Here is a 27093-nt window from a genome sequence, read left to right as displayed (position 1 = left end):
CATGGTCAAATAATAATAAGGCAGAACAGTTGAAACTGGAGCAGCAGCACAGTCAGGTGGACTGGGGACAGCAAGGAGCCATCATGTCAGGTAGTCCTGGGGCACGGTCCTAGGGCTCAGGTCAGTTGAAACTGGAGCAGGAGCATGGCCAGGTGGACTGGGGACAGCAAGGAGTCATCATGTCAGGTAGTCCTGGGGCATGGTCCTAGGGCTCAGGTCCTCCGAGAGAGAGAAAGAAAGAGAGAAGGAGAGAATTAGAGAACGCACACATAGATTCACACAGGACACCTGAATAGGACAGGAGAAGTACTCCAGATAAACAAACTGACCCTAGCCCCCCGACACATAAACTACTGCAGCATAAATACTGGAGGCTGAGACAGGAGGGGTCAGGAGACACTGACAATTCAATTGGACATCATTTGGAAAGGCACACACCTGTCTATATAAGCTCCCACAGTTGACAGGATTGTGTCGAGGCACAGATCTGGGAAATGGTAAAAAAAAATGTCTGCAGCATTAAAGGTCCCCAAGACCAGTGGCCTCCACCATTCTTAAATGGAACAAGTTTGGAACCACCAAGACTCATCCTAGAGCTGGTCGCCAAAACAAACTGAGCAGTCAAGGGAGAAGGGCCTTGGTCAGGGAGGTGACCAAGAGCCCGATAGTCCCTCTGTCAGAGCTTCAGAGTTCCGCTGTGGAGATGGGAGAACCTTCCAGAAGGACAACCATCTCTGCAGCACTCCACTAATCAGGCCTTTGTGGTAGAGTGGCTAGACTGAAGCCACTCCTCAGTAAACATCACATGAAAGCCCACTTGCAGTTTACCAAATAGCACATAAAGGACTCCCAGACCATGAGAAACAAGATTCTCTGGTCTAATGAAACCAAGATTGAAGTCTTTGGCCTGACTGCCAAGCGTCACATCTGGAGGAAACCTGGCACCATCCCTATGGTGAAGCATGGTGGTGGCAGCATCATGTTGTGGGGATGTCTTTCAGCAGCAGGGACTGGGAGACTAGTCAGGATCGAGGGAAAGATGAAATCCTACTCCTGAGCGCTCAGGACCTCAGACTGGTGTGAAGGTTCACCTCCCAACAGGACAACGACCCTAAACACACAGCCAAGACAATGCAGGAGTGGCTTCGGGACAAGTCTCTGAATGTCCCTGAGTAGCCCAGCTACTTGAACCCGATCGAACATCTTTGGAGAGACCTGAAAATAGCTGTGCATCAATGCTCCCCATCCAACTTGACAGAGCTTGATAGGATCTGCAGAGAAGAATGGGAGTAACTCCCCAAATACAGGTGTACCAAGCTTGTAGCATCATACCCAAGACTCAAGGCTGTAATCGCTGCAAAAGGTGCTTCAACAAAGTACTGAGTAAAGGGTCTCAATACTTACAGTATGTAAATGTCCTATTTCAGTCATTACGGGGTATTGTGTGTAGGTTGATGAGGGAAACAAACTATTGAATCAATTTTAGAATAAGGCTGTAACATAACAAAATGTAAAAAAGTCAAAGGGTCCGAATACTTTCCAAATTCACTGTAGGTTTCAAAATGATTGGCACCCCTGTTCTCAATACTCCAGCACTCTTCCCTTGTGAGGATAACGACATTTAGACTTTTCTAAAAATGTTTTATGAGATTGTAGAACACATTGGGGAGGGATCTTAGACCATTACTTGATACAGAATCTTTCCAGATCTTTGATATCCTTCGCCTGAGCTTATGGACGGCCCTCTTCAATGGGGTTTTCAATGGGGTTCAAATCCAGAGACTGAGATGGCCATTGCAAAATGTTGATATTGTGTTCAATTAACCATTTATTTGTGGGTTTTGTGTGATGTGCTAAATGTCCTGGTACTTGGTAAAGTGCATGATGCTCTTGAACTTAAGAGCACCAAGACCAGTGGAAGCCAAATAGTTCCATAATATCAAAGATCCACCACCATATTTTACAGTAGGCATGAGGTACAGTATCAGCATTTGCTTCCGTTTTTCGAAGCCAGACCCACTGGTATGTGTGGCCTCATACCTCCTGTCAAATATGGTGGTGGATATTTGATGGTATGGGTCTATTTGGCTTCCGTTGATCCTGGGGCCCTTGTTAAGGTCAATGGCATCGTGAACTTTGCAAAAATCTCTTTATCTGTGCAATTGTATAAGTACAAAACAATATGTACAGTAGCATACAATTTAGCTCAGTATTGGAATTATCTATGTAATGGTCTTTTTTTGCTCATCTTTATATCTACATGCAGTAAGAACACAGTCGATCATCAAATTCGTTACATGCAACTTGGGACAATTTCTCCATGTCAGCAGAAAATTCCACAGCAATCTTTATTCAGAGAGGCATGGTATATAATTGAATTTGACTGAAGTTAAGCATCTTATCCTACAAAGTCAAGTATCCCACTTAAAGAATATACTCCTATTCAGAAAAAAAAACCTCTCTATCTCAACCCTCCGTTCATTACTGCCGCCGGAGAAGCCACTGGCCGATAGCGATGCGGCTAACATATTTCAAACATCACATTGACTTCAATTTAGACTCACAGATCACTGAGTTGGTGCTTTTCCACTTCACAGTGTCTGCCAACGACCTCATGTTGCGTTCCATCGCCCAGACAAGACTGTAGGCACATCCCATTTAGAAGTGATGGAAACCATTGTGTGTTTTGGGCCTGGGTTGTTGGTTTTACAGAGCTCTCTCTCGGCATAAACAGTGGCAGTAGATTACCTCCTATGACATTCATCCAGACCATGTGGCTATTGTTGTTGGGTTTGAGGAAATATAATAGGCAAAACACTTTCTGGTCATTTCTGGACAATATTTCTGTAATTGTATTCATTTAGGAAACCCATTTAGAGGACCCTGATTGGCTCAGGAGCACCCCTAGAGGCTACAGTTCCGTACAGCTCCTTTGTTAACACAGTGGCTGTACTGACTTTGCTACTAAACTTGCACAGATACTAAACCTGCACAGAGCTGAAGGTTTAGTATCAACGGTAGAAAATAGTATGGGGGGCAGACTGTGGGGGGCAGACGGCCCAAAAGGTAAGCGCTTCAATTCAAAATGTCCACATGCGAAATGAAATTATGTTGCAGAGGACAAATTGCTGTGGAAATGCTTGGACATTACATCCTGACTCAACATAGAAAAAGTGACCCCCATCTACAGTGCTTTAGCCTCAAGCATCTGTTGTGGGGTATGGATCTAAAAACATTATAGAATGTCTATACATTCCTGTGTATAGGAGTGACTGGACTAAGTTGAGATGTGATTGTGATAGGAGAAGTAGGGGTTATAGATATTTATATTGGAGCCTGACATGGCCAGCTGTCCCAACGTATGCAAATTAGGTGTACTATAGAACCTATAACCTGTAGAATGCATGATTGTACAGACTAATGAGCGTCAATGGACGAGTTATATTTGAGTAGTAGTATGTTAGTTCTCCTCTCCTGCACCATGATTCAAGTGTTGTGTGGCTGAATTCTCTTGTATAATTATATTTTTTCCTTCAACATCAAAGGGACAATATAGTCTTTGAAGTACCATGGGATAGGATCACTGTCTAACCCTTCCTTTAAGATGCCTTCACGTTGACATTAGTGAAAGTCATCTGAATTAAAAGCCCAGGAAACGTGTCGTGTCTGTCTTCCATAGCCAATTTCAGCTAATGTCATAGTAGGCTATGGATTCTCCGTGTGTGGGAATGTATGCTGGTTCCTGAATAGATAGGCTAATACAAACAGAATAGGTTGAATTATTTGTCAGTATCATCACAGTGTCTCAATGAAAATATTGAAATATATTGCTCGACAACTACCTTGTGATTATTTGATATATTATGATTATTATTTGATATAATATGATATATTATATAATATTCCTTTGGCATTTTAATGGCAAAAAAATATATTTAAAAAAAAATTGCTTTTGAGAAATCCAAGTGAAATGCAGGCAACTTTGTTTACATAAACGGTTTACAGAAATGTACATGCATTTTGCATTATTGTCTACCATACAGAAACCAGGAGGTTAAAATTCCAAATATTTCGGAAAGGAGGCATGTCTCTTTAAAGTGTATGTAGCAACAGAAGGAGTGCAGGGATAATGCTATTGGGGCGGTAGATCACTTACTTCAGACGTTCCAAAGCCTCGGGGAGTTGGTTCGAGATTGCCAGTCTTTGATAAGGTCCTTACAACCTCACAACTTTGTCGTTCCAGAAAACCTACGGACAGCTTTCTAAATACCACCGACTATTATTCAACCGTGTGTTTTGGGATCTATATATTGACTCAAGCGTCTGGCGATGTCATTCAGTGAATTTGATTTGCTTCTATGTTTTTGTTTTTTTTGTTATCGGAAAGATGTTTAGATGTTTTTTTATGTATCTTCCGGGACCAGGCCGGCGGTTCTTTACTTTGATGTCCACTGTTAAACCGTCAGCCGGTTCGTTTTGAAATAGCCTAGAGGAGATCTGCTGCTCGCTATGACTGCTTGAAACAGTACCTGGGGAAGGGGAAACGAGCTTTCATTTCAGGGTTGCATTTTATGTTCATCTTCTTTCTGAGATAAAAAATCAGAGCGGAGTAGACTAACACCAGCAATCTGGTTGCGTTATTGTAATACTTTCTGGGGTTGTTACTTGGTTTCTGTGTGAACCGTTTCTGAGCAGACGGGAAAGGACTCGTGTGCATCGATGGTAAGTTGCAAGAATGCTGTTCTGCAACCTTAACCAAGGGCTCCCCTCTCTTGGTCGCTTTGATGTGTTGCTGCAATGCTTTGAAGTTGTAGAAATGTAGGCTACACTTGTTGTTTGTGGGCGAGAAAATACCGTAGAATGGCTAAGTAAGGCCACCCTGAGACCGGGGATCAATGCTTTCGTGATTGTGACGGCTGTAGAAGAGACTATTGGTTGATGTAGTCGACCGTAGTCTGAAAGAAGGGGAAAAGTGAGATGTAAATTCTGCAAGGTCCCCCCCCCCCCTTCTCCCGCCTCCTCGAAATGTCGACCCCCCCCCCCCCCCCCCTCTCTGATCTACATAGAAGCAGTGCCTGCGTACTTTGGGGTCAGTTGTTGAATGGGACAGGGTACATTAGACTATTCCTATTGCATCAAGGACACATGTGGCGAAGTAAATCTAGTCCACTGTCGGATTACCACCGTTTCCATCGAACTTTTTGTTGGATATATATATACCACTAAAGAGGACGGGGCAAAAGCAAATGGGAATAGCTTTTTCTTCACTTTCTGCTGGACTCGGGTTTCGTTTTACAATGGTATGTGATGTGGCGAGCTGTTTTCTTTTCGTATAGCACGATGTTCATTTCTGAGTAGTTGGGACACATTGGTTGTTTATGCAAATCCTGCAAACAGACTAAGCGCTAGTAGAGATGTTACAATGTAACGTTGTTTTTATTGCGCAAAATAGTTTAGTGTAGCGTGGGTTTATGGCACATTTGGCACAATATTGACAGTTCTACTTGAAAATGACGTAAAGTACTTAATAAAAAAACGAATAAGTATATCTCTTGTCTAGTCGCCTAGTAATATTTTATTGTGCAGGGTAATCATGTCGCGTTGTTCAGACACGTTGCCTAGTGCTCGCTGCCGCGATTATGTGTTGTAGCCTACATGTCAGCTGACATTTAGTAGGCTAGCTGCAAATGATTTCAGGAATTATGAGCTACTGTTGATCGTGGTCATTGTACGGGGGGCTCTTGTCCTCATCATTATAGGAACCGTAGGCCATTGTGGCGCATAGGATGTGTTTTCACTGTCCTTAGATGGCTGGCTGTGTGATGTGCAACACTGGATGTATGAGGACAAGTGGTTCGTGGGAACGCAATCCTGATGCATAATGCAGGTAACAGTATCGGAAGCACATTTAGACTGATAATTCGTTTGAAATTGAAAGCGGTTTCAGGTGATCGTTTTGATATGCGTAAAATATATTTCTGGTGAGGAGTGTTGGCGATGTGAAACGATTGTTGTTGTCAACGGTCGTTTGACTTGACAAATCGATGCAGACTGTGAATATAGGTTGCTAAACCCCCATTTAGATTATAAATAGATTGATGAGACTAAACCTTTCATTTCTTTCTTTGCAAACCGGCGGGGATCTGAAAGGGACTGTTTACTTCATGTCTCCCTTTGAAGTTAGCTGGATCTGGCTTTGATTCGATCAACACTTTCTGTTTCAGAGTGAAAAGGAGCAGAGAAGCTCCCCCGCGGATTTAAGAGAGTGAGGAGGATTACAGTGGAGCTCATAGCAGGCACAACGGCACACACGGCAACCGGAGCTGGAGCCATGAGCAGAGCGCTTACAGACCATATCAGTAGTAGCTTCCGAGAAGATGCTCCCCGTCCCCCGGTGCCGGGGGAGGAGGGAGAGGCGTCATGCCATACTCCCAGCAAACATGCCAAAATGAGAGCCCAAAATAAGGCTAAAGCTGTCACCGTCGCGTCTCCCTGCTCCACGCCGAGGAGGAACGAGGATGGACTCGGGGAACCTGAGGGTAGCGCGTCGCCGGATTCACCCCTCGCCCGGTGGACCAAGTCGTTGCATTTTCTCCTTGGTGACCAAGACGGTGCTCATCTGTTCAGGACCTTTCTGGAGCGGGAGAAATGCGTGGACACTTTGGACTTTTGGTTCGCCTGCAACGGTTTTAGGCAAATGGACCTCAATGATACCAAAACGCTGCGAGTTGCCAAAGCTATTTTCAAGCGGTACATTGAAAACAACAGCATTGTTGCCAAGCAGTTGAAACCTGCCACTAAAACCTACATAAGGGATAGTATTAAGAAGCAACAGATAGACTCTGCGATGTTTGACCAAGCACAAACGGAAATTCAGTCAACCATGGAGGAGAATGCGTACCAGATGTTTTTAACTTCCGACATATACCTTGAATATGTGCACACGGGGTGCGAGAACACGGCTTATGCCAACCATAGCGGTCTCGGGAGCCTCAAGTTGATGTGCGGATTTCTGCCACCTCTCATTGAGGAAGAGGAGTGGAGATGTGACTTGAAGGCGAAAACGTTAGCCTCTGTGGTTGGACTATCTGCCAATGCGCTACGGGCCACTGCTTCCATTCGGACTGCGGCGGAAGTGCTGGAGAATGGGTACAGGTAAGAGAATGCCTTACTTGAATTGATTATGTTGACTGTCTATCGAGTCATTTAATTGTTCGTTTTTTATTATGACTGTTTATCAACATGCTCATGTCGAATAGAAATCCTAAGGTTACTTAAGTGTATAGTGTTAGTGGATTAATTAGTTATTGGGCGTGTTGTCTGGTAGGTAATAGCATATAACTTGCATATAATTCCGTTATTAACGTGTTGTAAAAGAGCAGATATGCATTTGAACTAGTTATTGCCCAGCTATGGTAATACAACACCCCCCACCCCTCAAATTCCATTATGAGATTAAAGATGCTTCATGGACAGGATGAAAAAAAATGGAAGTTTGAAACATGTCTGTTTCTCCTCTCTGCCCTGCTGTTAGTCAGGGGGTGCAAAACATCCACGGACCTGGCCTTTCCTGTCAACTAAATGGTGTATTGCAGTCAGCCCTTTGTTGGCTTGCTCAAGTTTCCTGTGCTTTGAAATGTCTCCTCCAGTAGAGGCATGAATTCAGACACTAAGCCTGCCTGGCTGGCTGTTGCAGCTAGTACATGAAACTAGTGATTCCATTGTGAAGTTATGCAATATTTCTACATTTTTTCCCCCACCCTATTATTAAGTAGTCCTATTATTACAGACTAGAATGTAACACAGACACACACACACACACACAGAGAGAGAGAGCAAGAGAGTGAGTGAGTAATGCCCAGAAGAGATATTGGCCTCTTTGGTCCCGAGATCAAAGACATTGTTTCTGGAAAGCATTTTTGGGTTAGTTTCTTTTAAGATCTCGTCCCACATATTGTCCAACAGCTGCAAACTCTTCTTCAAGTCAGGAACATTGTGAGAGTGTGGATTTGTATGCATGAGTGTGCATCAAAGAGAGCCATACCAAACACTTTTTTTCTCCTCTCTGAACTGTTCCCCTAGTTTGTCCATACAATAAAAACAACATCTGGACACAATTATCACAGAGTGGTTAGAGAGGGTCCTGTTCCTTTCGGTGTCCATAGGAGAGGAGAGAACAAAAAACGTTGATTTTTGGAAAAGGGGAAGTTTTCAAGGAAACACATTTGTCCTCTTAAACGAAGCAAGAGGAGGAGAGGAGGAGAAAAGTGTATGATAGTTTCACGACAAGTTTTAAATGACTCGCACTTTAATTCATATTCAACTTTCGTGCTAAAATGGTGTGCCAGGTAATTTGGCCAGAGTTTTGCAGTGGGTTATGACCGTCAGGAATATTAGCTCCTATGGCATGATAGCTAGCTGTGGCGTGTAGAGGTATCAGGCTTGGGGACAAGTGTTGCTGTGGCAGATATGATGTTCAGGCGGGGGCCATGTTGAGTTGGGAACTGATAGGGGGGGGGACTCGGGGGTTGTTGACATGAGGGCACCTCCTCGGCTTCCTGGTGTGATCCGCACATTCTTGTGTTTCGCTGAAGAAAAGGGATAGCCCCCACCCTTCCCTCTCCTCTCTTCCCCACCTTTCTCCTCTCATCTCTTCTTTCCCCTGCCCCTCACCAACTGTTTAGGTCAACACATTTCCATCTGAAACATGTGGAACTAATTTCGCTACTGCACTCAGATTCAATCCCCCCCCCCCCCCTTTTCAGAAACGTAGCCACTCTCCTCCAAAAATAACGTGCAAAAACATAGCCGGGCGCAATGTCCATCCCCCCGTTCTCCCTTTGGCTTGTGGTATCTTTTTCCTCGTCCTTTCTACCCACTGCGTTTATCTCGTCTTTTAGAGGAATCCCTCTGACAGAGCCTAAGCATGTGCTTTGGAGGGAGACAGAAGCGGGGGAATCATGAAAGAAAGGCAAAAGAGGGGAGGGGAACCGAGAGCCCAGTTGCGCTAAATACCTGACTCTTTGCGCGAACCTCCAAAGGTCAGGCTTGAGCTGGGGCCTACGGCTTTAGTCATCCTCCCGGCAGTAGGCATTCTCATAAAGAAAGAGGCCCTCCTTCCCCCTTCCCTCTCTCTCTCTCTCTCTCTTTATTTTGCGCACTCTCTCCCCCTCAAGCTCAAGTTCTCCCCTCCTTCCTCCCGGTCCACCCCCTTCACTAGTGGAACAGGAATGCAACACAGCAGGAGAGAGTAGAAAGAGAGAGAGGGGGAGAGAGAGAGACTTTAGAAGGATGGGAGGGGGGGTTCGGTTGTAGGAGAAGAAGGAGGGGGTATACAGAGGGGCCTGGATTTAAGGAGAGAAGACATGAGAGGGAGGGAGGGAGGGAGGGGGAAAAACACTCTAAGAAAAGAGTACACTGCTTCAGAGAGTGGAAAAGTGCGGGAGTAGGGGCCTTGCCCAAACAAAAGGGTAGAGAGATAGTAGGAGAGCGAGGGGAAGTGGCTCTGTTGTCCATTCACATACAGCTGAGCTGCTCACTTCACTCACCCCCTCCCTCCCCACTCACCCCCCCCCCCCCTGCCTGCACGATGGGGGAGGGGACATGAAAGGGAAAGAGAGAATTTTAAAAACAGCTCCTCAGAGACGGTTGTCACATTCCCGAGGCCCCAAAGTCTCGCGAAAGTGACTCTAATTATTCAAATCTGTTGGAACTCGGACTCTAAACACTTCAAAACAAACTTCAAACTTTTCCTCCAAACCAAAGACTCTTGCTAAAACATGTACACAAGTCAACACACAAACTCCATTTACACGGCTAATACAGGTTCACCAATGTAAGTCTCTGCACGGCACTGCCGCTTTTGTTTGAGGGTTTCCGTAAAGAAATGCTGGGAATATGTCGTGTGAAAAGGACCGTGTCAAGGGCTCAAGGACAGTTGCTGTTGTGTTTTGAGCAGGTCACACAGACGCGGAGACGCGGCCAGTCCCTACTTTGTCAACTCGGGCTATGTGTTCGCCCCCGCCACCAGTGCCAACGACAGCGAGATCTCCAGCGACGCCATGACGGACGACTCCATGTCCATGACCGACAGTAGTGTGTAAGTGTTCTCTCAGCATTCCCTTCCGGGGTTTTCTCTCTGGCGTTTCTCACCGTTTGACCTGGGTCGGGGGTCAATTCCATGTCAACTCCATGTCCATTCTGAAAATCATTTCACATTCAAAAGCTGGCTCCAGGCCTGCCTTTCGGAAGCATGTCTGAACGTCTATATATTCTGATTATTTAGCCATTCATTGAATACCCTTCACGGATACGTATATGCGGAAAAACAATTGGGCTTTATGTTAAGTTTATCTGGGATGCAGGCACTTGTGTTGTGAAACAGAATGGGATGTTTAGGTTTGAATGATTCTTTCAGATTGAGTTCAGGTAATTCTATTAATGTATAAAGTGCCTCTAGGCCTCGGGGGAAGGGGGGTGTCTGTGAAAGTCATTATGTTGAAAAATCTTTTGATGTCTATTCTGTTACAGGCAGGACTTCTTGATGGGGGGGTGTTGCCTCAATTTTCCTCAAAGTAGAAATGTATCCATCCCACCCACCATTCTGCCATGACAGCCCTGTTCTTTTTAAAGAAGGGAAAGAGAGGGGGTAAGGGAAAGAGAGGGGGTAAGGGAAAGAGAGGGGGTAAGGGAGAGAGAGGGGGTAAGGGAGAGAGAGGGGGTAAGGGAGAGAGAGAGAGAGTGAGGGGAAATAGCCATTTGGACCTTAAGACAAACTCATTGAAACATTTTGGCAGCAAATGAAAGGGAGCTTACTCACATGGTGGCGCAGCTTCCTGCTCTGCTACTGGCTCTCTCTCTCTCTCTCTCTCTCTCTCTCTCTCTCTCTCTCTCTCTCTCTCTCTCTCTCTCTCTCTCTCTCTCTCTCTCCTGCAGCGCCGCTACGATCATGTGTCAGCGAGGCTTTCATGGAAGTTACTCATTCCTGAACCCCAGGATAGGGTCAGGAGGGACTCCCACTGCCCAGATTAGGACACCCCCAAAAATCCACCCCCATCCCCCACCCTCTCTCCCCAACCTTCCTCCAACCCCAACCGTCGCCCTATTTCCCTCCACTCCCCTCTCTCCGTCCCTCTCCTCCTGCACTCGGAGCCAATAGCAGGGGAACGGTGAGGGTTTGGCGTTGCAAGGGAGTGAGAAAATAAAGTGCACGGAGGATAAAAGGCTTAACCGAATCGCTTTCAGCCTATTGTTAGCCGAGGGGAGCTTAGGGGGATAAGAGGGGTGGCTGTCTGCTTTGAGAATGACTTGCACAACTGAATAGGAGATCCCCATAAAGTAAGGGCCCGTGAAAGAGTGCACGGTCTGTTTTCTTCTTCTTTGCCCGTGCATCGCCACCACAACCGCCACAAATTGCATCGGCCATCGCGTAGGGCAGGCTCGCTGGTGACGGGAGCTGGGGTTGATTAAAAACGCAACAGGTGTTTGTTTGGTACGTTGTTTCATTGTGGGGAAGTATCGGTTTTGATACTTGTAAGAAGTGCGCCGCTCGTCAATGTGCATTATTAGCAGTGCTATCTAGGCTCCATCTGGTAACGCCAGTGTAAGTAGCACCCCGGGGCATACAAACCCAGAGTCATTTGACCAAACGATGTATTCACCGGGAAAAAATAGATCCCACTTGAATTCAGTCACGTCTTTTTCCTGCAAACGTCTTCAGGTTAATGATAAAAACATCTTACGTTACAATGTGTAGCGCCTCGCAATGGCCTGCCCTGCACAGAGTTCTTTGAGCCTTTGACAATCTCATGTCCGCCTGCTCGCTCACTCTCGCGCTCTCTCTCTCTCTCTCTCTCTCTCTCTCTCTCTCTCTCTCTCTCTCTCTCTCTCTCTCTCTCTCTCTCTCTCTCTCTCTCTCTCTCTCTCTCTCTCTCTCTCTCTCTCCTCTCACCGATTTCTCTCTCTCTCTCTCTCTCTCTCTCTCTCTCTCTCTCTCTCTCTCTCTCTCTCTCTCTCTCTCTCTCTACCCCTCACCGATTTGTAATAAAAACCACAGCTTCTTCCTCCTCATTGGGGGGAACAATTTGATTAGTGTGTCCTTTTATAGTTTGTTGTAAGGCACACTGCAAATTTGAATCTCATTTCCTGATAAAGAACAAGAGGGGGGGGGGGCAAAAAAATTCTCTCTCTTTTTGCTTATATCTTATTTATGGATTTACTTGGACGCTAGGGAATGCTGCTGCGCTAACTTCAAACATTACCTTATCTTACAAACCAGCCTTTTGATGTTGCCGAGATCAGAGGCTCGCTGGCAGAATACTTGCCAAATGAAGATGGCAGCGGGTGCATATGTGCATGAGTGTGAGATTTCAAAGAGGCAGAGTGGAAAAACGAGCATTTGGGCTAGGTCAGACACTTCTGAGCAACCCAAAAGGCCAAGATCATTGGCCAGGCTTAAATGGCAGCGGACTGGAAAAGCACACATTGGAGGGCGAGAGAGAAAAATCTGTATTTTCTTCCCCCTTGCCACTGCCTAAAGGATGAACTGTCCAGAGGCACTTTTTTCCCCAGCTACATTATGGCCATTCTGTTCTTTATGTCAAACCTGCATGTCTCACACTGCTTTAAAGCAAGATCGCTAGCCCCTCGAGTAGCAGCGTTCTAGGCTTCTCCCCTTAGCCAGCGTTCTCAAGGTAGACCCGGCTGCCATTTTGATCAGGCCCTTCCAACGTTGACAAGGACTGATGGGAACTTATCAGTGGGACACTTTTGAACCCCAGCGCCGGGATTTTTAGCATATCCCCCCCCCCTCCATTGTCCCGGTGTGTTTTTGTTGCCTTGGCTTCAAGGCCCTTCAAGGGCTCCTCTGGTCTTTGATTTGGGCTGTGATGTGCCCACCCTGGGGGAAAGGGGGGCAGTCAGGGTGGTGCTGTGTTGTTCACTTCAGAGATGATCAGCCTCCCCTCAGGGTTCTGTCCTCAGGGTTCTGTCCTCAGGGTTCTGTCCTCAGGGTTCTGTCCTCGGCTAGGCTAATGTCTTTCACCTCGCTAGTACATTGAGGGTATTACTTGGTTCTAGGCAAAGAGAAAGGAAATTGAAATGTTTATATGGAGATAGATATGCAGGGGACATTTTGAGTGACATGCGACTGTGTGTTATTGACCCTGTTCCCTACCCGTGTCCCTCCTGGCAGAGATGGGATCCCTCCATACAAGCTGGGCACCAAGAAGCAGCTCCAGCGGGAGATGCACCGCAGCGTCAAGATCAACGGCCTGGTCCCGCTACCCCACTTTCCCGTGAGTCCCGCTTCCTGTTTACTTCCTGTTTCTTGATGTCTCTGCTGTCTTTCTACACAGTGTCTTTATATCTTTAAAACTCCACAAACTTTTCTCAATCCCCTTTTTACAACCGGTTCCCTTTCTCCCCGGTGGGAACTGTGTTTTCTTCTCCTTCTTTTTGTGATGTTGTGATAGAATACTATATTCTTTCCCCCCCCCACCTGTTCATTTTCCTATAAAAAGTCAGGGTAAATGAAAGGGGGGATTTGCATATCACTTATTTTCTCTCCTGCTCAACCCCTCCCTTCCTCCCATCCAACAGCTGACATTTGTATAGCTGTCATATATAGACCCCTGTTGCTTTACTTCCTCGTTTTTCACCTCCATAACTTGGTCAAGAATGTTGTAAATGCATCATGTAAAAAAAACTAACAATAAAATACAAAAAAAACATTGATAATAAAGGTGGTGGTGGTGATGATTTTGAGGATGATTATCATTGGAGGTCAGGGGTCACAGAACCGAGCCTTAGGATGCTCCCTAAATCAGCCATCTTACTATTCAGCCCTGTGCTTTAATCATGGCGATGAATGAATGGGACCCAGGTTGCCTGGCCTCTTTATTGACAACCTCCAACAGAGCCCTCCCCACACACACACACGTAGCCCCCCTACCCCCAACCCAACCCCCATATGGCTCTCACCACCCCCACTGCCTGTAGTGTCATGTGCAAGCAGGGGTCTCTAAATGCTTGGTACTTCACGGCACAGCTCCAGGGCTTTGGAGTGGTTAGATTGACACTCAGTGCTGGGGCACCGTGTCTGAAAACAACCAATGCAAATAGTTTTGTCCTCTTCCCTGTGTGTTTGTGTACCGTCTTGGTGCGTAGGGAAGGCTTTGTGTGGGTGTGTTGCGTTGTGTAGGGAGGGTTGTAGCCAAGTAGAAGGGGCCCTTGTTGTCTGCTCTTCTCTCCTCACTCCCTCCCTTCCCCACTTGCTCTCCTTTTAATGTCTCCCTCCTGATTTGGAGATGGCTCGGGCTCCCAAGATGCACCAGCCCCAGGCTGGGGGGGGGGGATCTTCTGTCTTCCCTTCATCGTCTCTACAAAGAGATGAGAGGAACAACAACAACAAAAAGAGAGAGTCAAATCAAGAAAAGCCAGTGAGCCACATAATAATACAGAACGGAAGATGAGAGAAGCCGGCACATATAGTTAGAGAAAAATAGGATAATGTGTCTACAGTACCTCAGAGGTGCCCTGTGTGCAGTCAGGAAATAAATGACCACTTCCCCCTCAGATCTCCCCGGTATTTGACTTCTCTATACCTCCCTCCACTCCCTCCCTCAATCCCTCCTCCACTCCCTCCCTCCTATCCCTCCCTCCCTCCTCCACTCCCTCCCCCTCCTCTCCCTCCCTCAATCCCCCTCCACTCCCTCCCTCCTCCCTCCCTCCTCCACTCCCTCCCTCCTCCACTCCCTCTCCCCTCCACTCCCTCCTCCCCTCCCTCCCTCCTCCCCTACCTCCCTCCCTCAATCCCTCCCTCCTCCACTCCCTCCCTCAATCCCTCCCTACCTCCTCCCCTCCCTCAATCCCTCCTCCCCTCCCTCAATCCCTCCCTCCTCCCCTCCTCCCCTCCCTCCCTCCTCCCCTCCCTCCTCCCCTCCTCCAATCCCTCCTCCCCTCCCTCAATCCCTCCCTCCTCCCCTCCCTCAATCCCTCCCTCCTCCCTCCCTCCCTCAATCCCTCCCTACCTCCTCCCCTCCCTCAATCCCTCCCTCCCTCCTCCCCTCCCTCAATCCCTCCTCCCCTCCCTCAATCCCTCCCTCCTCCCCTCCTCCCCTCCCTCCCTCCTCAATCCCTCCCTCCTCCCCTCCTCCAATCCCTCCTCCCCTCCCTCAATCCCTCCCTCCTCCCCTCCCTCAATCCCTCCCTCCTCCCCTCCCTCAATCCCTCCAATCCCTCCCTCCCTCAATCCCTCCCTCCTCCCCTCCCTCAATCCTCCCCTCCTCCAATCCCTCTCTCCTCCCTCAATCCCTCCCTCCTCCCCTCCCTCAATCCCTCCCTCCTCCCCTCCCTCAATCCTCCCTCCCTCAATCCCTCCTCCCCTCCCTCCTCCCCTCCCTCCTTCCTCCTCCCCTCCCTCAATCCCTCCCTCCTCCCCTCCCTCAATCCCTCTCTCCCTCCACTCCCTCCTTCCTCCTCCCCTCCCTCAATCCCTCCCTCCTCCCTCAATCCCTCCTCCCTCCCTCTCTCCCTCCCCTCCCTCCTTCCTCCTCCCCTCCCTCAATCCCTCCCTCCTCCCCTCCCTCAATCCCTCTCTCCCTCCCCTCCCTCTCTCCCTCCCTCCTTCCTCCTCCCCTCCCTCAATCCCTCCCTCCTCCCCTCCCTCAATCCCTCCCCTCCCTCTCTCCCTCCCTCCTTCCTCCTCCCCTCCCTCAATCCCTCCCTCCTCCCCTCCCTCAATCCCTCTCTCCCTCCCCTCCCTCTCTCCCTCCCTCCTTCCTCCTCCCCTCCCTCAATCCCTCCCTCCTCCCCTCCCTCAATCCCTCCCCTCCCTCTCCCTCCCTCCTTCCTCCTCCCCTCCCTCAATCCCTCCCTCCTCCCCTCCCTCAATCCCTCCCTCCTCCCCTCCCTCAATCCCTCTCTCCCTCCCCTCCCTCTCTCCCTCCCTCCTTCCTCCTCCCCTCCCTCAATCCCTCCCTCCTCCCCTCCCTCAATCCCTCTCTCCCTCTCTCCCTCCCTCCTTCCTCCTCCACTCCCTCCTCCCTCCTCCCTCCCTCCTCCCTCCTCCCCTCCCTCAATCCCTCCCTCCTCCCCTCCCTCAATCCCTCTCTCCCTCCCCTCCCTCTCTCCCTCCCTCCTTCCTCCTCCCCTCCCTCAATCCCTCCCTCCTCCCCTCCCTCAATCCCTCTCTCCCTCTCTCCCTCCCTCCTTCCTCCTCCACTCCCTCCTCCCTCCTCCCCTCCCTCAATCCCTCTCCTCCCCTCCCCTCCCTCCCTCCTCCCCTCCCTCAATCCCTCCCTCCTCCCTCTCCCCCTCAATCCCTCCCTCCTCCCCTCCCCTCCCTCCCTCCTCCCCTCCCTCAATCCCTCCCCCTCCCCTCCCTCCTCCCCTCCCTCAATCCCTCCCCCTCCCCTCCCTCCCTCCTCCCCTCCCTCAATCCCTCTCTCCCTCCACTCCCTCCTTTTTTCTTCTTCCTCTTTTTGTTTTAATATTGTCTCTCTCTCTTTTTTTCTCTTCTTTTTTTCTCTGCCTCCTCCTCCGACTGTCGATATCTGTCTTTTTTTATTTAATTCGGGGAGATTTAAAGCCGCGTGTCCGTCTCACCCCAAGGGCTGGAGTGTTTGATGTTTGACAAGGGCCCCTTTTGAAGTGTGCTGACTTCAGAGGCTGCCTCTGCTGATGGCTTGGTTGGAGTACAGAGGGCGCAGGCGGGGGGCCCTCCTCCTCGGAGCCAGGCCAACTGCTACCCCGCCAACGGGGCATGCGGTGCCAAGGACAGCGGGCATGGGGGGGGGGTGTATCGGGCTAGGGGTTAGCCCAGGGGCAAGGGCATCAAAGGAGGCCTATAGAGTTAGAGGAGAGGGCACTGGAGGAATCAGGGGGCAAACTAGGGACAACTAACTCAAACACACACTCAAAAGTGTCCTTCCTCCCATCTCGCCCCTACAGAGGACACACAGGCTGCCTAAGGAGATGACGCCGGTGGAGCCCTCGGCCTTCGCCGCCCAGCTCATCTCCAGACTGGAGAAACTGAAGAGGGAGCAGGACACCATGAGCTCCCTGGAGGAGAGGCTACAGCAGATCCAGGAGGTAAGAACCCCCCTTCCCACTACATTGGTACAACCCATCTCACCTGCAATGAGCTTTGGAACGTTCCATTGCAACCTAGTTTAGGCGACTCTCCAGTCCTGAACCCTGTCTTTGCTACCTAGAAAGGCAATGTAGCTAAGAGGAGCCATGTGAGAAGTTAGTGTTGGAGCTAGCTAGCTGACTTCATCCTTGATTCAAAGAGACTTTGCTTTGGAAAGAATTGAACTGACTAAGGCTCTGCCGTGCAGTTTAGCGACTTCTTCCCCGAAAGTCTCTTCTTCCGAGGGAGTTTCAAACTTATGTTTCTTGACACACTTGAAGTCTCTTCAAATGGTTAGCGCTTAGCGCTCAACTCTCCAGTGGCGTATTGCTGAGTGTGTGTCGTGCCGGTCTCTTTGTGTGTCTGGGCTTGCTGTGCATTATAGATGAAGAAAGAAGAAGCTAGCACAGAAAGCGAGAGTCAATTCAAGTTACGCCATAGAGTTTCTCTCAGCTACTTCACAAGGCAACACAGTACATGGTGTTCGTCGCAGCGTTTGCGTTCTCCGCAAATGTCATTTGGTTTTAGCAAGCGAGCAATGTTTTACATTTGTAATGTTCTGGACTTGAGTAGGTTATATTGTCCCTGTTCTTCTATATTGCGTCCACGTTCTAAAGCATTACGTGTGTGTGTGTGTGTGTGTGTGTGTGTGTGTGTGTGTGTGTGTGTGTGTGTGTGTGTGTGTGTGTGTGTGTGTGTGTGTGTGTGTGTGTGTGTGTGTGTGTGTGTGTGTGTGTGTGTGTAGGAGGAGGAGAGGGATGAGAGTGACCTCCCCAGTGCCGTCCCGCTCCACCACCCCCTGCTTCACCCCTCGTCCGGCGCCGACGAGGACGCCCAGGCCATCCTAGACGAGCACCTGTCCCGAGTGCTCAAGACGCCCGGGTGCCAGTCGCCCGGCGTGATCCGCCACTCGCCCCGCTCGTGCTCTCCCGACCGGCCCTCCGCCGCCTTGGTCCCCTTCCTGGGGCCCTCCTATCCGGGGGCCTCCAGGGGCCCGTTGGCTGGGAGCAGGCAGTCGACCAAGCACATCCACCACCACTACATCCACCACCACACCGCCACCGGCCCCAAGAGCAAGGAGCAGATCGAGGCCGAGGCGGCGCAGCGCATCCAGTGCCTCTGTCCCCCAGGGGGCGCCGACTACTCAGACTTCACCCCCGGGTCAGTTCACGTAAATTATCACCTGTACCGGGGTCCGTTCCCCATTCACATCAAGTACACTACATTTACTTTAGAGTTGCTCTGGGGTCATTTCACCTACACTTCACATACGACCATAGTTACCTTAAGGCTGTACTTGGGTCAGTGATGTAAACTGTTCACTTATCTCATGGATATGTCTCAGCATAGCGAGTTATGAGGGCTTTCTGCGAGTTTCATTTTAGACTGACGAGCGGCATTGTTCCCGTCACTAGTGCTTGTTGTAGATGTAGCCTCTCCTCCTGGAAGAGTCCCATGTAAACCCTCTCCTCTCTGTCTCCCTCCGGCCACTGCAGCAGTTTGCCCAAGCGGCCAGGGAAGCCGTGCGAAGGCATACGCCTGAGCCAGGCCAACGGCGGCGACGGGGTCACGTCCCCGCCCCACCTGCCCCTGGACGCCACGGACCGCTCGCAGAACGTCTGGCAGTGGATCCTGGAGAGCGAGAGGCAGGGCAAGAACAAACCTCACGGCGGCACTCCGGGCCCGAAGAAGAGCCACCTCCCGGACCCCTCCACGCCCAAGACGCTTCCCGGCCGAACGCACTCTTCCTGGGGAGGCGTGGGCGGCGTGGGGGGTCACCTCCGTGGAGGTCACCATCCGGCCCACCCCTTCATCCAGGACCCGGCCATGCCCCCCCTGCCCCCGCCCAACACTCTTGCCCAGTTAGAAGAAGCCTGCAGAAGGTTAGAGGAGGTCTCCAAGCCCCCCAAACAGAGGTAGGCACACACACACACACACTCATATAGCCACTCTTTGTCCTAGCTTGCGATGCATAGACAATTTACAATGAGCCAAATGACTCTCTCCAATTTAAGTGAGGATTTTTCTGAAAATGTTTGACTTCAGGCGACTGTTGAAGCCTACACCTGTTTTTCCAGTGTTTCCTCCCTCTGTGACGTGAACAATGATGCCGTCTATCTCATTCTATTGCATCTCTTGTCTTTCTCTGTGGCTGACAGGCATTCAACGTCCAGCCTTCAAAGAGACAGGAGTCACCCTCTGCCTTTCCCCAGTGGATACCCGCCTCTGATCAGCCCCGCACTTCAAACAGACGAGTGAGTTCACTCTCTCTCTCTCTGGTTCTCTCGCTCTCTCTGGTTCTCTCTCTGGTTCTCTCTCTCTCTCTCTCTCTCTCTCTGGTCTCTCTCTCTCTCTCTCTCTGGTTTTCTCTCTCTCTCTCTCTGGTTCTCTCTCTCTCTCTCTCTCTCTTCTCTCTCTCTCTCTCTCTCTCTGGTTCTCTCTCTCTCTCTCTCTCTCTGGTTCTCTCTCTCTCTCTCTCTCTCTCTCTGGTTCTCTCTCTCTCTCTCTCTCTCTGGTTCTCTCTCTCTCTCTCTCTCTCTCTCTCTCTCTCTCTCTCTCTCCCCCAGTTGCTCTCTGGCCTCTCTCTCTCTCTCTCTCTCTCGCTCTGATTTCCCCTCGATAGGGAAATTGTGAGTCAGCATGTCTCTCCCCTTTGAAGTCCTCTGTTCTCCCTCCGCTTTTAATCATTTAAGATTAAACATGATGGGTGTAGTCTGACACAGTCCTCTCGTATACACACACACCCTTTGAAGTCCTCTGTTCTCCCTCCACTTTTAATCATTTAAGATTAAACATGATGGGTGTAGTCTGACACAGTCCTCTCGTATACACACACACACACACACACACACACACACACACACACACACACACACACACACACACCAGCGGATACACAGATGTACACATGGAAGTTAACGACCCCTGGTTGTTATTTTGGCCCTCTCTTCGCTACTTCGGCCCTGTGTGTGTGTGTGTTTTTGGGGCAGCTTGGTTGTGTTTGATGATAGGGCCGTAGCCACCTGACTACCAGGGTCTTTTTGAGATTTAATTGGCTGACCTTCAGCGGGCCAGCTGTCTAAGGCTAGCAGGCGCCCGCGTCTGAAGTATTGGCCTCCGAAAAGGCCCCCTGGAGTGAACAAGGAAGTGTATAATCGGGTCAGGTTCACCTTACCTGAGCTAAATCCTCACTAAGTTCCGCGTATTCAGTTCTGCCTAACTTCCCAACCAACAGTTACACACGGCCCGTGTTAAGAGTTTCGCCTAAATGACTCAAATATAACGTCAGCGTGAAGTCTTGGCTATGGCTACGGTTATGCTTTCTCTGTCTAATGTGTTGCTTGTCTCTCTGTTTCCAGGTGGAAAGAGCCAAAGAAGTCGATCAGCGGCGCGAGCGCGTCTGGCTGTGACCTTGTGGTCACCTACTTCTTCTGTGGCGAGGAGATCCCCTACCGCAGCATGATGAAGACACACAGTCTCACCCTGGGACACTTCAAGGAGCAGCTTAGCAAAAAAGGCAATTACAGGTGAATGCCTAGACTAACACACCCACACACACCTGTAATACACCTTTACGGGTAAACACACACACACACACACACATTTTTCCTGCACAACACACCTTTAGTGTACAACTATAGGTGAACACACCCCTTTCAAACACACATTTCATGCACGGCACACGCTCTCTTTCTGAAGAGCAAGTGTGTGTGTGTGTGTGTGTTGCCTGTGTACATGTGTGTTTGTGTAGGGACTACATGTGTGTTTGTGTAGGGACTACATGTGTGTTTGTGTAGGGACTACATGTGTGTTTGTGTAGGGACTACATGTGTGTTTGTGTAGGGACTACATGTGTGTGAAAAGCTGGAGTTCCCAGCTTTGTATGTGGAGTAGTGGGAAAGAAGAGTAGAACTCTGGCTGGCCGGGTGGGGGGGGTTGATCCACTGTACAGAGAGGAAAGGAAAGGGGGGGGTTGATCCATCCACTGTACAGAGAGGAAAGGAAAGGGGGGGGGGGTTGATCCACTGTACAGAGGAAAGGAAAGGAAAGGGGGGGTTGATCCACTGTACAGAGAGGAAAGGAAAGGGGGGGTTGATCCACTGTACAGAGAGGAAAGGAAAGGGGGGTTGATCCACTGTACAGAGAGGAAAGGAAAGGGGGGTTGATCCACTGTACAGAGAGGAAAGGAAAGGGGGGGGTTGATCCACTGTACAGAGAGGAAAGGAAAGGGGGGTTGATCCACTGTACAGAGAGGAAAGGAGGAAAGGAAAGGGGGGGGGTTGATCCACTGTACAGAGAGGAAAGGAAAGGGGGGGTTGATCCACTGTACAGAGAGGAAAGGAAAGGGGGGGGTTGATCCACTGTACAGAGAGGAAAGGAAAGGGGGGGGTTGATCCACTGTACAGAGAGGAAAGGAAAGGGGGGGGTTGATCCACTGTACAGAGAGGAAAGGAAAGGGGGGGGTTGATCCACTGTACAGAGAGGAAAGGAAAGGAAAGGGGGGGTTGATCCACTGTACAGAGAGGAAAGGAAAGGGGGGGGTTGATCCACTGTACAGAGGAAAGGAAAGGGGGGGATCCACTGTACAGAGAGGAAACTGTACAGGAAAGGAAAGGGGGGGGTTGATCCACTGTACAGAGAGGAAAGAGAGGAAAGGAAAGGGGGGGGTTGATCCACTGTACATCCACTGTACAGAGAGGAAAGGAAAGGGGGGGGGTTGATCCACTGTACAGAGAGGAAAGGAAAGGGGGGGGTTGATCCACTGTACAGAGAGGAAAGGAAAGGGGGGGGTTGATCCACTGTACAGAGCGGAAATGAAAGGGGGGTTGATCCAGTGTACAGAGAGGAAAGGAAGGGGGGGGGGTTTACTGGAGTGATATTTGGTTCACATCTGCTATTGATTTCCATAGTAAGGCAGTCTTAATAAGGATGGCTTTGAAGTCCAGGCCTTTTATTCTGTGCACAGACTCAACACGCCACTGCGAGGCCCCCAAATTCCTCCGCCTCCCAAGGATTACATCAGGCACAGAATCACGGGCACCTTTTTTTCCCTTCTTAGATTCAGTTGTGTGTTGATTTAACATTCTGAAGAAGGGTTTGTTGAAATGACCGGTGTTTTGTTTCGTTGTTGAACGTGGCTATGACTTCATCAAGTTAAGAATTCGAGAGGGACGGAATCGTTTCGCACAATGTCTCATTCAAGGAACCTACACCTAAAGGGGACACATTCAAAGAGACCAACTATTCCCGAGACATCAGTATCTCGATTCTAAAAAATAAAATAAAAAAACCATCCACATCTGCCTGTCAGTCCGAGCTGAACCCATCCAAACAACTCATCACACCCCTCACTATACCGTAACTCTTCCGCGGGATAGAAAGGGCGATTTTGAAGCCGATGGCTCTAACGGCTCAGAATGTGTGGAGTTGGTTCATTTCAACATGGCAGGAGAGCAGTACTCGGCCACGCTGCCAGACCATATCGGTGCCAGACCATATCGGTGCCAGGTGCCAGACCATATCGGTGCCAGATGTTACACAGAGAGAAATCCTTTGCCACATATAACACGATCCAATGGAAATACTCCTTTTCTCTCCCTCCCTATTCTCAATCTTCACTTCTCCCCCCCCCCGTTCTCTCGCCCGCTCTTTGAAAAGAAGCGCCGACAATGCCTTTTGAACTGTTTGTTGGTGTAGATGGAGCCCATTCCTTTAAAGAGTAGGGGTTGTGATTGAAATGGCAGGAGACACGATCATCTATTTTGATTTGATAAAAGGCCGCGAAGACGCACTTCACTAAGGCCTCTCTACCTCATTAGTTTCCGTATCTGTAGTTTCAGCGTTCAGGCTTTCAGAAAGGTTGTGGGGCCTTTTCTTTCGCTACAGCCTTCAACCACGTTGAAAATGCATCATGCCAACAAAACAAAAACACAGCGACACCCAACCATCCAAACCACACCCTAGCAGCTGTACGACGCTTCCTCAACCCTCCCTCGCCATTAACCCGCCGTTTGCCAACCCTCTCTTTTAAGTACCACTAAAAACACGAAAAAGTGGAGGGGGTAAAAACTTGTTGTTTGTCTGACTTGCAGGTCGGCCGTCGCTCATAAAGACGGGGGGGGATTCCAGGGCACAGGCATACATGGGTAAAAGTGAGGCATTTTCCATTACAAAGCTTATCATTAAATCTCCCCCGCTGGTCATCACTGCCTGTAAGCCAGGGGAGAAGAAATCATTAGGAAAACTAGTCAGTAGACTTCATAGACCTGAGCCGAATCAACCCTGGGACTTTGGGGGGAGGAGGGGGGGGTGGTGAGGGGGAGGTGACTCCTTGACCTCCCAGGAGACTGTCTGGATTGGTGTCCTCCTCCTCGTCGTCGAGGGGTGTCGGCCTTCGGGCCCGGCCTGCGTCCAATTTATCACACCCACGGAGGGGGTCCGGGAGACCTGCTCCCCTCTTCTCCTCTCTTCCTCTCTCGCTCCTCTCTTCCTCTCTCGCTCCTCTCTTCCTCTCTCGCTCCTCTCTTTCCCTCTCGCTCCTCTCTTTCCCTCTCCCTCTTTTCTCTGCTGGTGATCGGAAAGCTGCTCAGAGTTTCTGTGTGTGTGTGTGTGTGTGCATGCGTGTGTGTGTGTTTTATTGCCTCTCTCTCTGTCTTTCTCTCTGTGTGTGTCTCCATAGTTGTCTCTAGCAGTGTGTTAGTAGGTGTGTGTGGGGCGTGCAGTGACAGGCAGACTCTCAGGCACCTGAAATGTCAGCCCTAGTGAAAGGAAGGCCCTTCATTTGACAGTAGGGCACAATTAAAAGGCCAGGCTAGACAAGGGGAGCTCAGTACTGGGGGGGGGGGGGGTGGGGTGGGGGGGCTTAAGACAGGAGAGGAAGGGGGAGGGGCTTAAGACAGGTCCTAATTAGCCCTTCAACTTTAATGAGACCTTCCAAGACAGATAGGCATCTGTACAATGGCCGGCAGTCAAGTTCCTTTAGCTCCCTCTCTCTCTTTGGTCTCCGCTGCTGCTGCTAATTCTTTGAAATAATCACTGTAGAGCCCAACCCAACCTGGCAACCCAAACTAGTTGGAGTGGTTGGGGTTGCCAGGTTGGGTTGAGTTCTGTTTGTTGGTGGTGGTGCGTAATGTCGTCAATCTTTTGTTCTTTGAAGTGAGAGGGATGGCGCTGAACTGTGTGACCTAAGGCAGTTTGGTTAAGGGTTTGAGTCATCGTGTGTGTGTGGAGTTGGATGTGTAGGTGTCGAGAAACTGTTCTCATGGTACAAATACTATTTTTAGCACTCGCTCGTCCATAGTGTCAAGTTAAAGAGGAAGACACCATGCGAGTTGTTTTTTTAACTCTCTCAACACATTTTCTGAACATGCCTCTCTCTCTTTCTCTCTCTCGTTTCTCTCCAGGTACTACTTCAAGAAGGCCAGCGACGAGTTTGAGTGCGGGGCCGTGTTCGAGGAGGTATGGGAGGACGGCGCCCTTCTGCCCATGTACGAGGGCAAGGTCCTGGGTAAGGTGGAGAGGATGGACTGATGCCACCCTTATGCCCACCCTTACCCAACCCTACCTTACCCATCAACCAAATACCCAACCTCCAGGGCACAGACTGTCGCGAGGAACTGGAGTGATTGACTTAATATGGGGGGGGGGGCGCTCCAGACTTTCTTTCCTACTATTAAGCTAAATAAGAGTTAATATATCCAGCACAAGAGGAGTGTGATTGAAGAAACACGAGCCAATGAAGTATGCCGAACGCAGAAGAGTTCCCCCCTGACTGTCTTAACCAATCAGCCTTAGAAACACAAGGGAACGACACTACAGACAGAGAGAGACGGCGACTGGAGGCCTCTAGGCTCCCTGAATTTAACCACTGAAGATGCAGATGACTGTTTGTCCAATACGAGAGACCGACGTTGCGATTAAATAGTGGTAACGTTGTGCGAACGTTGCGTCGCTCCCTGGTCGCCTGCAATGGACTGGAGACAGCGCCAGAAGCCCCGCAAATGCCACCACCTGCTCTTATAACGTTGTGCAAACGTTGTTACAACATGAAACGTCTATACGTGTGCGTATACATACATGGAAAGATGTGTGTATATACATGTATTACATTATATTGACGCGTTCTTGTCATGATTTGAAAGTTTGTGTATTTATTGAAAAAAAAGATCCTCTCCCTCCCTCACCTTCAACTTGTCTACCCACCACCCAACCCAACCCAACCCACCCAACCCAACCCAACCCTGTCCCCTCATGTCCAGTTGATGGACAAGCTGCTTCGAGTATTGGGAGAATACTGTGGTGATTTTTTTTTTAAATGTACCTTGTAATGTCACAAAGGTCATGACACTAGTCTAGTGCCCCCTACCCCCCTACTTCTCCCCCCCCCCCCCCTTACCCCTGTCCAACCTCACTGTACCAGGGGTCTGCTGAGACGGAACCTTCCACTGTCGTAGTAAACCAACCAACCAACCAACCCAGTCTTAATATATGCTGCTGCTATGTGTTCTCTTCCGTTTGTGAGCCAGAGTAAAGAGTCGTTGGTTGTCTCTCACTCCGGCCCCGAGCTCTATCCTTTTCTTCTTTTTTTTCGGTTGTCGTGCCTTTGTTTGTGGACCAGGCACCACACAGGGAAAGAGGCGAAAGTAGAGATGAGAAAGAGACCCGAATTAGGATGAGATGAACAGAGAGGACCTGGAGAAAAGAAGTGTTTACAGTGAGCACACCAAAATAACCTTGTCGCGCTTCTAGTGAAATGAACCACCTCTCCGGGAAGCGGTGGCTTAATATCGCCACGTTTTCAAAACTGCTTCCGTTCCATGTTTATTAGCATTGGAGAGAAAGAAGATGAGAAGAAGAAAAAAAAAAACGTTTTAAGAAATGTTGCTCCAATAGCTTTTGAATGTTGTGAAAAGGACATCTTCAAAGACGGAGTTCCTTGTATACATTTGTAATTATGCATTTTTTTTTGAAGTATGGATAAAAGGACACAAACACTATTGCTAGTGTTTTTACGAGTACAGCACCTGTGCCTATATGGATGCCATACCATGTACTACCCTGATTCAGGGTGTTAATAATTATTCCCTTGGTTTTCAGAAGGGGTTTTTATGTTGAAAATATTATTTTTTTAATGCATTTAATAGTATCCTGTAATCATGTCATTGGCTTTTGTGTTGTTTTGTTCTATCTAAACTGTAAATTATACATTATATACAGAGTTTCATTTAAAGATTTACACGGACCTATAATTATTGTAATTATTAAGAGATTGTAGCCTTTATTAAAAGTTTTACTATTTTTCAAATGAAAATGGCCGCTTTTGTTTGTCTGCTCATTTCTGTTGCTTGGTCGGTTGCAAACGAGAACGGGGGGACGCTTGATTTGCGTGATAACGACAGAACTCTCCTCTTTTGGAGAAACGTTCAAGACACAAGTTGACATTTCAACCTATTTCTTCAGATCACTCCGATGGAGCTCGTCATTCAACTTAGGATTCCATAGTTCTGTACAGGATTGGAATCGGTCTGATCCAAAGAGTTTGTACAAGACAACTTGCAGAATGATGGGGCTCAATACTGACGGAAGTGGGCATTGCATACTCATGGCCCATGGGGTAGACACATGTAAATGTGTGTCCCAAATGGAGCCCAATTCCTTAAATAGTGCACTACTTTTGACCAGAGTCCATAGATTTTACATAGGGAATAGGGTGCCATTTGTGATTCAACAGTAGCCTGGCATTCAAACCGATTTTTCTACGCTTCAGTGAAATGTTCAGTTTGGACGCCAGGCTAAGACAGATGTCTGGGTAGAAATAAACTGCCTGAGTCCTAAATGGTATCCTATTCCCTATATAGTGCACTACTTTTGACCTGAGCGCTGGTCCAAGGTAGTGCACTATGTGGAAAAAAGGGTGCCATTTTGGACGGATCCAGTGTTCAATCCCTAAGTCCCCTCTAGTT

At 49.0% G+C, this 27093-nt stretch overlaps 1 protein-coding gene across 5 annotated transcripts; it reads left to right on the top strand.

Annotated features, from left to right (window-relative positions):
• The first annotated feature begins 4146 nt into the window (after nucleotides 1-4146).
• Nucleotides 4147-26441, top strand: LOC124016207 (axin-2-like). Of its 5 annotated transcripts, none has more exons than XM_046331754.1 (10): nucleotides 4147-4211; nucleotides 6225-7155; nucleotides 9959-10099; nucleotides 13193-13295; nucleotides 16951-17091; nucleotides 17877-18292; nucleotides 18628-19047; nucleotides 19291-19386; nucleotides 20491-20658; nucleotides 24535-26441. In XM_046331754.1, the coding sequence occupies exons 2-10, from the start codon at nucleotides 6332-6334 to the stop codon at nucleotides 24659-24661; spliced, it is 2436 nt and encodes an 811-aa protein (XP_046187710.1). In that variant the 5' UTR covers nucleotides 4147-4211; nucleotides 6225-6331; the 3' UTR covers nucleotides 24662-26441. The 5 variants fall into 5 exon arrangements, with proteins under 5 accessions (XP_046187710.1, XP_046187711.1, XP_046187707.1 ...); XM_046331755.1 differs by lacking the exon at nucleotides 4147-4211 and adding an exon at nucleotides 4226-4722 and having other exon boundaries at nucleotides 18631-19047; XM_046331751.1 differs by lacking the exon at nucleotides 4147-4211 and adding an exon at nucleotides 4226-4722.
• Nucleotides 26442-27093: the final 652 nt, after the last annotated feature.

This window comes from Oncorhynchus gorbuscha, linkage group LG26, assembly GCF_021184085.1.
Source record: "Oncorhynchus gorbuscha isolate QuinsamMale2020 ecotype Even-year linkage group LG26, OgorEven_v1.0, whole genome shotgun sequence".
NCBI classification, from domain to species: Eukaryota; Metazoa; Chordata; class Actinopteri; order Salmoniformes; family Salmonidae; genus Oncorhynchus; species Oncorhynchus gorbuscha.
The sequence above is the reverse complement of the archived record's forward strand: the minus strand, read 5'-3'. Positions and strand labels throughout refer to the sequence as shown.